The sequence below is a fragment of the Bombina bombina genome, chromosome 6, assembly GCF_027579735.1.
Source record: "Bombina bombina isolate aBomBom1 chromosome 6, aBomBom1.pri, whole genome shotgun sequence".
Classification (NCBI taxonomy): Eukaryota; Metazoa; Chordata; class Amphibia; order Anura; family Bombinatoridae; genus Bombina; species Bombina bombina.
In genome coordinates, this window is record NC_069504.1 from 733,454,876 (window position 1) to 733,467,033 (window position 12,158).

Here is a 12,158-nt window from a genome sequence, read left to right on the forward strand (position 1 = left end):
TTTTACAGGTCACAGAGGTTACAGTTTGATGTCTCATCTCCTAATGGAATTCTTCTATTTCGAGAGACTAGTAAAATGATCACAACTTACGGTGCATAATTACACTTCTTTGTAACCCAGACTTATAGTTATAATTTGATACAAGCATTATCGTGTTTAATATTAACGCACATTTGTCATTTTTATTTACATAGAGGTGGATCACCATTCTTTCGAAACGTTTAATGATTTATGGGGATTTTTGTAGATAACTTGATAAGCTTTTGTAAAGAATTGTTATTGACACCGTTTGTTAACATCTTGACCATTTATCTGCAGCCGTTGCCCTAGGTTAAGAGGATTCTTTGTAAGGTAGCTCATTTTGTATATATGTATGTTTAATATTCTATCCTTCCCTAGGTAATAGGATTCTGACTCTGGGAGAGCTGCCAAAGGAACAGTTGTATGTGTTAAAGCTAAAGGGAATCTCCATCTGTTTCTCGGTGCTAAAAGCTGCTTTGAGTGGGAGCTACGTCAACTTTGGGGTCTTCCGTTTATATGGGGACGAAGCTCTGGACAATGCTCTGCAAACATTTGTCAAGCTGCTTCTGTCTGTGCCACACAGTGACCTGCTGGTAATGTTTTTACTTTATATGTAATTTAGCTTATGCTTGTTTGCATGTATTGTTGTGTAACACTGAATAAACATTTTCTATTGGCCTGTGTCACTCAGTATGCCCTTGTTTTGGCAGGACTATCCCAAGCTCAGTCAGTCTTATTACTCACTCCTGGAGGTGCTGACGCAGGATCACATGTCTTTCATAGCAAGCCTTGAGCCACACGTTATCATGTACATTCTTTCCTCCATCTCTGAAGGCCTCACAGCTCTGGGTAACTACCATTTGTTTACTTAGAGAAGTATGTAATCTCCCTTCCTTTCTGATGTGTGTCTTTGTGGTCTTTATTTTTTGGGGATATTGGCTTCTTTAATGAAGCTGTATATATAATTAAAAAAGACTTGCATGACAGAACATTGTTTGAATTGGATTTGGATGTCTACTAGCTAAAAACATGAAACCATAAAGAAAATTTTAACTTATGTTTCTCCAACATAGGTGTGTCCGGTCCACGGCGTCATCCTTACTTGTGGGATATTCTCCTCCCCAACAGGAAATGGCAAAGAGCCCAGCAAAGCTGGTCACATGATCCCTCCTAGGCTCCGCCTACCCCAGTCATTCTCTTTGCCGTTGTACAGGCAACATCTCCACGGAGATGGCTTAGAGTTTTTTAGTGTTTAACTGTAGTTTTTATTATTCAATCAAGAGTTTGTTATTTTGAAATAGTGCTGGTATGTACTATTTACTCAGAAACAGAAAAGAGATGAAGATTTCTGTTTGTATGAGGAAAATGATTTTAGCAACCGTAACTAAAATCCATGGCTGTTCCACACAGGACTGTTGAGAGCTATTAACTTCAGTTGGGGGAACAGTATGCAGTCTCTTGCTGCTTGAGGTATGACACATTCTAACAAGACGATGTAATGCTGGAAGCTGTCATTTTCCCTATGGGATCCGGTAAGCCATGTTTATTACGATCGTAAATAAGGGCTTCACAAGGGCTTATTAAGACTGTAGACTTTTCTGGGCTAAATCGATTCATTATTAACACATATTTAGCCTTGAGGAATCATTTTATCTGGGTATTTTGATATAAGAATATCGGCAGGCACTGTATTAGACACCTTATTCCTTAGGGGCTTTCCCAAAGCATAAGCAGAGCCTCATTTTCGCGCCGGTGTGGCGCACTTGTTTTTGAGAGGCATGGCATGCAGTCGCATGTGTGAGGAGCTCTGATACTTAGAAAAGACTTTCTGAAGGCGTCATTTGGTATCGTATTCCCCTTTGGGCTTGGTTGGGTCTCAGCAAAGCAGATACCAGGGACTGTAAAGGGGTTAAAGTTTAAAACGGCTCCGGTTCCGTTATTTTAAGGGTTAAAGCTTCCAAATTTGGTGTGCAATACTTTTAAGGCTTTAAGACACTGTGGTGAAAATTTGGTGAATTTTGCACAATTCCTTCATGTTTTTTCGCAATTGCAGTAATAAAGTGTGTTCAGTTTAAAATTTAAAGTGACAGTAACGGTTTTATTTTAAAACGTTTTTGTACTTTGTTATCAAGTTTATGCCTGTTTAACATGTCTGAACTACCAGATAGACTGTGTTCTGAATGTGGGGAAGCCAGAATTCCTATTCATTTAAATAAATGTGATTTATGTGATAATGACAATGATGCCCAAGATGATTCCTCAAGTGAGGGGAGTAAGCATGGTACTGCATCATTCCCTCCTTCGTCTACACGAGTCTTGCCCACTCAGGAGGCCCCTAGTACATCTAGCGCGCCAATACTCCTTACTATGCAACAATTAACGGCTGTAATGGATAATTCTGTCAAAAACATTTTAGCCCAAATGAACACTTGTCAGCGTAAGCGCGGCTGCTCTGTTTTAGATACTGAAGAGCATGGCAACGCTGATACTAATATCTCTGAAGGGCCCCTAACCCAGTCTGATGGGGCCAGGGAGGTTTTGTCTGAGGGAGAAATTACTGATTCAGGGAACATTTCTCAACAGGCTGAACCTCATGTGATTGCATTTAAATTTAAGTTGGAACATCTCCGCATTCTGCTTAAGGAGGTATTATCCACTCTGGATGATTGTGACAAGTTGGTCATCCCAGAGAAACTATGTAAAATGGACAAGTTCCTAGAGGTGCCGGGGCTCCCAGAAGCTTTTCCTATACCCAAGCGGGTGGCGGACATTGTTAATAAAGAATGGGAAAAGCCCGGTATTCCTTTCGTCCCTCCCCCCATATTTAAAAAATTGTTTCCTTTGGTCGACCCCAGAAAGGACTTATGGCAGACAGTCCCCAAGGTCGAGGGAGCGGTTTCCACTTTAAACAAACGCACCACTATACCCATAGAGGATAGTTGTGCTTTCAAAGATCCTATGGATAAAAAATTAGAAGGTTTGCTTAAAAAGATGTTTGTTCAGCAGGGTTACCTTCTACAACCAATTGCATGCATTGTCCCTGTCGCTACAGCCGCATGTTTCTGGTTCGATGAGCTGATAAAGGCGGTCGATAGTGATTCTCCTCCTTATGAGGAGATTATGGACAGAATCAATGCTCTCAAATTGGCTAATTCTTTCACCCTAGACGCCACTTTGCAATTGGCTAGGTTAGCGGCTAAGAATTCTGGGTTTGCTATTGTGGCGCGCAGAGCGCTTTGGTTGAAATCTTGGTCGGCTGATGCGTCTTCCAAGAACAAGCTACTTAACATTCCTTTCAAGGGGAAAACGCTGTTTGGCCCTGACTTGAAAGAGATTATCTCTGATATCACTGGGGGTAAGGGCCACGCCCTTCCTCAGGATCGGCCTTTCAAGGCAAAAAATAAACCTAATTTTCGTCCCTTTCGTAGAAACGGACCAGCCCGAGGTGCTACGTCCTCTAAGCAAGAGGGTAATACTTCTCAAGCCAAGCCAGCTTGGAGACCAATGCAAGGCTGGAACAAGGGAAAGCAGGCCAAGAAACCTGCCACTGCTACCAAGACTGCATGAAATGTTGGCCCCCGATCCGGGACCGGATCTGGTGGGGGGCAGACTCTCTCTCTTCGCTCAGGCTTGGGCAAGAGATGTTCTGGATCCTTGGGCGCTAGAAATAGTCTCCCAAGGTTATCTTCTGGAATTCAAGGGACTTCCCCCAAGGGGGAGGTTCCACAGGTCTCAGTTGTCTTCAGACCACATAAAAATTCAGGCATTCTTACATTGTGTAGAAGACCTGTTAAAAATGGGAGTGATTCATCCTGTTCCATTAAGAGAACAAGGGATGGGGTTCTACTCCAATCTGTTCATAGTTCCCAAAAAAGAGGGAACGTTCAGACCAATCTTAGATCTCAAGATCTTAAACAAGTTTCTCAAGGTTCCATCGTTCAAGATGGAAACCATTCGAACTATTCTTCCTTCCATCCAGGAAGGTCAATTCATGACCACGGTGGATTTAAAGGATGCGTATCTACATATTCCTATCCACAAGGAACATCATCGGTTCCTAAGGTTCGCATTCCTGGACAAGCATTACCAGTTCGTGGCGCTTCCTTTCGGATTAGCCACTGCTCCAAGGATTTTCACAAAGGTACTAGGGTCCCTTCTAGCTGTGCTAAGACCAAGGGGCATTGCTGTAGTACCTTACTTGGACGACATTCTGATTCAAGCGTCGTCCCTTCCTCAAGCAAAGGCTCACACGGACATCGTCCTGGCCTTTCTCAGATCTCACGGATGGAAAGTGAACGTGGAAAAGAGTTCTCTATCTCCGTCAACAAGGGTTCCCTTCTTGGGAACAATAATAGACTCCTTAGAAATGAGGATATTTCTGACAGAGGCCAGAAAAACAAAGCTTCTAGACTCTTGTCGGATACTTCATTCCGTTCCTCTTCCTTCCATAGCTCAGTGCATGGAAGTGATCGGGTTGATGGTAGCGGCTATGGACATAGTTCCTTTTGCGCGCATTCATCTAAGACCATTACAACTGTGCATGCTCAGTCAGTGGAATGGGGATTATACAGACTTGTCTCCGAAGATACAAGTAAATCAGAGGACCAGAGACTCACTCCGTTGGTGGCTGTCCCTGGACAACCTGTCACAAGGGATGACATTCCGCAGACCAGAGTGGGTCATTGTCACGACCGACGCCAGTCTGATGGGCTGGGGCGCGGTCTGGGGATCCCTGAAAGCTCAGGGTCTTTGGTCTCGGGAAGAATCTCTTCTACCGATAAATATTCTGGAACTGAGAGCGATATTCAATGCTCTCAAGGCTTGGCCTCAGCTAGCGAGGGCCAAGTTCATACGGTTTCAATCAGACAACATGACAACTGTTGCGTACATCAACCATCAGGGGGGAACAAGGAGTTCCCTAGCGATGGAAGAAGTGACCAAAATCATTCTATGGGCGGAGTCTCACTCCTGCCACCTGTCCGCTATCCACATCCCAGGAGTGGAAAATTGGGAAGCGGATTTTCTGAGTCGTCAGACATTGCATCCGGGGGAGTGGGAACTCCATCCGGAAATCTTTGCCCAAGTCACTCAGCTGTGGGGCATTCCAGACATGGATCTGATGGCCTCTCGTCAGAACTTCAAAGTTCCTTGCTACGGGTCCAGATCCAGGGATCCCAAGGCGGCTCTAGTGGATGCACTAGTAGCACCTTGGACCTTCAAACTAGCTTATGTGTTCCCGCCGTTCCCTCTCATCCCCAGGCTGGTAGCCAGGATCAATCAGGAGAGGGCGTCGGTGATCTTGATAGCTCCTGCGTGGCCACGCAGGACTTGGTATGCAGATCTGGTGAATATGTCATCGGCTCCACCTTGGAAGCTACCTTTGAGACGAGACCTTCTTGTTCAGGGTCCGTTCGAACATCCGAACCTGGTTTCACTCCAGCTGACTGCTTGGAGATTGAACGCTTGATCTTATCGAAGCGAGGGTTCTCAGATTCTGTTATCGATACTCTTGTTCAGACCAGAAAGCCTGTAACTAGAAAGATTTACCACAAAATTTGGAAAAAATATATCTGTTGGTGTGAATCTAAAGGATTCCCTTGGGACAAGGTTAAGATTCCTAAGATTCTATCCTTCCTTCAAGAAGGATTGGAAAAAGGATTATCTGCAAGTTCCCTGAAGGGACAGATTTCTGCCTTGTCTGTGTTACTTCACAAAAAGCTGGCAGCTGTGCCAGATGTTCAAGCCTTTGTTCAGGCTCTGGTTAGAATTAAGCCTGTTTACAAACCTTTGACTCCTCCTTGGAGTCTCAATTTAGTTCTTTCAGTTCTTCAGGGGGTTCCGTTTGAACCCTTACATTCCGTTGATATTAAGTTATTATCTTGGAAAGTTTTGTTTTTAGTTGCAATTTCTTCTGCTAGAAGAGTTTCAGAATTATCTGCTCTGCAGTGTTCTCCTCCTTATCTGGTGTTCCATGCAGATAAGGTGGTTTTACGTACTAAACCTGGTTTTCTTCCAAAAGTTGTTTCTAACAAAAACATTAACCAGGAGATTATCGTACCTTCTCTGTGTCCGAAACCAGTTTCAAAGAAGGAACGTTTGTTGCACAATTTGGATGTTGTTCGCGCTCTAAAATTCTATTTAGATGCTACAAAGGATTTTAGACAAACATCTTCCTTGTTTGTTGTTTATTCTGGTAAAAGGAGAGGTCAAAAAGCAACTTCTACCTCTCTCTCTTTTTGGATTAAAAGCATCATCAGATTGGCTTACGAGACTGCCGGACGGCAGCCTCCCGAAAGAATCACAGCTCATTCCACTAGGGCTGTGGCTTCCACATGGGCCTTCAAGAACGAGGCTTCTGTTGATCAGATATGTAGGGCAGCGACTTGGTCTTCACTGCACACTTTTACCAAATTTTACAAGTTTGATACTTTTGCTTCTTCTGAGGCTATTTTTGGGAGAAAGGTTTTGCAAGCCGTGGTGCCTTCCATTTAGGTGACCTGATTTGCTCCCTCCCTTCATCCGTGTCCTAAAGCTTTGGTATTGGTTCCCACAAGTAAGGATGACGCCGTGGACCGGACACACCTATGTTGGAGAAAACAGAATTTATGTTTACCTGATAAATTACTTTCTCCAACGGTGTGTCCGGTCCACGGCCCGCCCTGGTTTTTTTAATCAGGTCTGATAATTTATTTTCTTTAACTACAGTCACCACGGTACCATATGGTTTCTCCTATGCAAATATTCCTCCTTAACGTCGGTCGAATGACTGGGGTAGGCGGAGCCTAGGAGGGATCATGTGACCAGCTTTGCTGGGCTCTTTGCCATTTCCTGTTGGGGAGGAGAATATCCCACAAGTAAGGATGACGCCGTGGACCGGACACACCGTTGGAGAAAGTAATTTATCAGGTAAACATAAATTCTGTTTTATACCCTGGTTGACCAAATTATTGTGTGAGAAACATGCATTAAAATAAACTTATATGAGGACCTAAAGATAAGAGGATAATATCTGAGGAAAACTGTTTAGGATAATTGTCTTGCTTTATTACATTGACAATGCTTAGGTTTGATATTGTTTTGCACTTTTAATATATAATAGAAGACATTTGAGTAACAGGTTCACTGTTTACATATCTGATGGGCACTCATTGTGTCGGACTTCTTAAAAAAGAGGAATATGCTACATATAAGTAACATTGACATGATGGAATGTTAGCGTTTACTGTGTATGACCATATCAGAGTGATGTATTTTCACCTATGTCTTCATGTATTTTGCAAATCATTAATAAAAATAATAAATAAAAAAATAAAAAATAAATAAACTTATAAATACAAAGCCTTAGGCACTTGTTAGTGGCTTAGAGTTTTCTGTGTATTTTATTAATAGAAAGTTTAAGAGCTGATTCTATATTCATTATAGAGATTCGGGTGTTCCAGACAAATTAATCCAGTGCTTTCTTTCCTTGACAATTAGAGCTGTACGAATGGGTCATTGTGCTTTTTTACTTCTTTTGAACTAGGGGGTGACCAAACCCCTTTTTAACAATGTTTAAACTAGAATACTCTGCTAAAACCCAGCACTAATTCTGCTTAGTTACCACGGAAGAGATTTTAGTTCATGGGCTTTAAGGTGTTTTAGGTACCCTTTGCTACACTCTTTGCTGTTTGTGAAGTTTTTGTGCACCAGTATAGTGCAATGTTCCTTCATTGCAGATACCATGGTTTGCACGGGCTGCTGCTCTTGTTTGGACCACATAGTCACATACCTCTTCAAGCAACTTTCAAGAAGTGGCAAGAAAAGAGGAGCACCCCCACCCCAAGAGAGTGAGAGGTTTCTGCATATTATGCAGCAGCATCCTGAGATGATTCAACAGGTAACCTTAAAATAAGCTCAGCTGTCATCACACTCCTCCAAAGAGTACTAAATTACATATTACATCTTCAGGCAAGCTGTGTAAAACTGCATGCACATTCAGCTAGTAAAGGGCAGCTCCTTCTCTTTAGAGAATATCAAAACACACATGCAGGCCCTAAAGAACGATCCAACAAAGCTTTTTAAGACTGACAAAAAAACCTTCTAAACTGAGCATGCATATTAAACAAATAGAGATTATTTTTTTGGAAAAGAAAGAATTGAATTAACATTTATTTTTCTCCCTCTTCATACCTCATGGTTCACGTTTTAGATGCTGTCCACAGTTCTGAATATCATTATATTTGAGGACTGTCGAAACCAGTGGTCAATGAGCCGCCCCTTGCTTGGCTTGATCCTCCTCAATGAGAAGGTACTCAATATTTTTGTAATTTCCCTTTTTTCCCCCTGCACACACATCTTTTTGTATTACCATTTGTTCAATACCCCAACCTGCCTCCAAAAAACGTCTCCCTTACGGCTTGTCTCTGTTAGTATTTCTCAGACCTACGGAGCAGTATTGTGAGTAGCCAGCCTCCAGAGAAACAGCAAGCCATGCACCTTTGCTTTGAGAATCTGATGGAAGGAATTGAAAGAAACCTGCTCACCAAAAACAGAGACAGGTATGTGTATAAAATAGCTTTCACTAAAATGAGATAGCTTTATCATGCGGCAGCACTGGGGCTAATAAATATGTAAAACCAAAGCAGGAAAGTAAGTAAATTATATAATAAACTAAACATTATATGGAAACTGAACATGCCACTCAACTGCAGGGTCGCTTTTGCATTAGAACTACACAGGAAGATATAATAATAGTTGCACATCTGCCACAGGTAGGAGATTTATCACAAGGTAATCACTCCAGAACACTGGTTCTGCAGAGAAATTGCGTGTATATACTGGAAGAAATGTTGTTTCTTTCATTTAATTGGCAAGAGTCCATGAGCTAGTGACGTATGGGATATACAATCCTACCAGGAGGGGCAAAGTTTCGCAAACCTCAAAATGCCTATAAATACACCCCTCACCACACCCACAATTCAGATTTACAAACTTTGCCTCCTATGGAAGTGGTGAAGTACGTTTGTGCTTGATTTTCTACGTTGATATGCGCTTCTCAGCATTTTGAAGCCCGATTCTTCTCAGAGTACAGTGAATGTCAGAGTGATGTGAAGGGAGTATCACCTATTGAATGCAATGGTTTTCCTTGCGGGAAATCTATTTCATAGGTTCTCTGTTATCGGTCGTAGAGATTCATCTCCTACCTCCCTTTTTCAGATCGACGATATACTCTCATATTCCATTACCTCTACTGATAACTGTTTCAGTACTGGTTTGGCTATCTGCTATATGTGGATGGATGTCTTTCGGTAAGTATGTTTTCATTACTTAAGACATTCTCAGCTATGGTTTGGCACTTTATGTATTAATATAAAGTTCTAAATATATGTATTGTACTTATATTTGCCATGAGTCAGGTTTATGTATATTTCCTTTTGCAGACTATTCAGTTTCATATTTGGGAAAGAACATATTTAGGAAAATATTTTTCTTACCTGGGGTATAGTCTTTTTTTTTTTTTTCAAATTGACTGCTTTTTCATTAAATTTTCATGGGTAAAATTAATCCAGCGAGGCGCAAAATGCTGATGTTTATTGCGTCATTCTTGGCGCCAGAATTTTTTGTCGCAAAGGTACGTCCAGTGACGCAAGTTCGTCATTTCCGGCGTCTTAGTTGACACCGAGTTCCTTGCACAAGGTTGCGTCTGCAATGATGCGAGTGTGTCATTTCCGGATGTTGTTAGCGCCAAAAAAATTCATTTTGCTTTGTGTGTCATACTCGCCGCCAAATAATTTCATTATTTATAACCCCATTCCTATGTGCCTCTTGCCTTTTTCTATGTCAGAGGGATATGCTTTTTGCATTTTTTCCCCATTCCTGAAACTGCCATATAAGGAAATTGATCATTTTGCTTTATATGTTGTTTTTTTCTCTTACATTTGCAAGATGTCTCAATCTGATCCTGTCTCAGAAACCACTGTTGGAACCCTGCTGCCTGATAACCGTTCTACCAAAGCTAAGTGTATCTGTTGTAAATTTGTGGAGATTATATATCCAGCTGTGGTATGTAATAGTTGTCATGATAAGCTTTTACATGCAGAGAATGTATCCATCAGTAATAGTACAATGCCTGTTCTTCCTTCAATATCTAATGTACATGATATCCCTGTGAATATAAAAGATTTTATTGCTGATGCGATTCAGAAGGCTTTGTCTGCTATTCTGCCTTCTTTTTTATATATATATATATATATATATATATATATATATATATATATATATATATATATATATATATATATATATTTATTGAAAATCCATGAAGGGTACAGAAAAAAGAAACAAAGGAGGTAATCAAAGGGGGGGGGGGGTGTTACAACTCAAGTTAACATATTTGGGAGTTGTAAATATACATTTTAAACTGATAAAATAATAACATAAAAGTTTCCTTCTAGATTATACACCAGCCAGTTTGACACAGACTTACAAAAAAAAAAAGCAGTTAATTCCTCCCTAGATGGATAAGGTTTTTGTAACATACTATGCAAAAAGCATACCATGAAAAACAAAGAGTAAAAGGAAAGAAGAGAAAAAAAAAAAAAAGAGAAAAGTATTTACAAAATTCTCATCCTTCTCTTATTCTTAATTTAGTATACCCGGGGTAGTTCATTTCTAATTGTGGCATTCATTACATACTCTGTAGATCTGAGTGGGTAGATAATTTTCTTTTGCATGTCCAGTGACTGTGAATATATAAATATTTCCCATTTTTTAAAGAATCTTTCAACATCATTAATTTTATCTATCTCTAGTAAACATTGTTCTATGGTCATTTGTTTAGAGATCTGGTTATTTACTTCAGCTATAGCAGGCAGTTTTTTTGAGATCCATGTTTTTAATAATAAAAACCTGGCCACTCCAATAGCTAATTCAATAAATTCCTTGTTATTAACCTTTTTTTTTATCCGGAGGGAACAAAAAGAATACTAAATCTCGATAGATTTTCATCTCTGTTTTTAATATCCTCGAAAGCCAGAAACTCATTTTGTTCCAGTATTGTCTAACTAGTGTGCTTTCCCAAAAATAGTGCACAATGTCAGCCCCCCTGCTACCACATTTGACACATTTATCTTGCGTTTTACTATTCCATCTTGCCATAGCAGAAGGGGTAAGATATGTTTGACTTAGTATATTAATGTGTGCTTCTCTAAAATTAGTAGAGGTGAAGTTCTTATTGATTCTCATAATGCTATTTTGTATATATTCTTCATTACATTCTGTTAATCCCTTCAGATGCCATTTCTTGGTGATCAGTTGCAAATTTAAATTTCCCTCCTGTCTTAATGACTCCTTATACCATTTTTTTATAGAAAAGTTTTCCATCTTACATAGATCCAGAATATGAATAAGTGAAGGCCATCCCCAATCTTTATTTTGATTATGTAATAGTTTATCGACAAGATCTCTTAATTGTAGGTAAGCAAAGAAATCTTTGCTAGGTAGGTCAAATTCACCTCTTAGCTCTTCAAATGTTTTAATCTGTGCTATATCTGAAGTAAAGTTGATAATTTGACTAATACTTATTAAACCCTTTCTTTTCCATCTGTGGAATACTGCAGATTGTAATGCTTCTGGAAACGGCAGGTAACCAGTTATTGTTAAAAAATTGGATACTGTAAAATTAACTTTTAGTTTCTTACAATATTGTTGCCATGCTTTTATAATACCAATATATGAACTGAAGTTTTTGATATTCTGTGGAATATCTTTAATTTGCGTATGTAATAACGCTTTTAGAATATAAGGTTTCGCAATCTCTTCTTCTAATAATTTATCTGTAAAATACTCTTTGTCTATCAGCCATTCAGCTGCTATTTTAACCAGGCATGCTAGATTATAATTCCCAATGTCTGGTAATGCATAGCCCCCATATTATTTTGAGTATGATAATATTTTTAATGAGATTTTTCTCCTTTTATTTCCCCATAGAAATTCTGTTATATTTTTATTGAACCGTATGATATCTGCCTTCTTTAGAAGAAGAGGTAGGTTCTGCAGTTTATAAAGGATCTTAGGGAAAATAATCATTTTAATTAATCCAATCTTTCCTGAAAGTGTTAATGGTAAATGTTTCCAGGCATTTAGCTGGAGATATATTT

At 39.9% G+C, this 12,158-nt stretch overlaps 1 protein-coding gene across 1 annotated transcript in view; it reads left to right on the top strand.

Annotated features, from left to right (window-relative positions):
* XPO7 (exportin 7) overlaps positions 1-12,158 on the top strand; it is a 449,809-nt gene that overhangs the window by 405,891 nt on the left and 31,760 nt on the right. The window contains exons 22-27 of the mRNA XM_053717951.1: positions 9-91; positions 400-614; positions 732-870; positions 7,737-7,897; positions 8,210-8,308; positions 8,431-8,558. Of these exons, the coding sequence (XP_053573926.1) occupies positions 9-91; positions 400-614; positions 732-870; positions 7,737-7,897; positions 8,210-8,308; positions 8,431-8,558 (825 nt within the window). The remainder of the gene's footprint in view (positions 1-8; positions 92-399; positions 615-731; positions 871-7,736; positions 7,898-8,209; positions 8,309-8,430; positions 8,559-12,158) is intronic.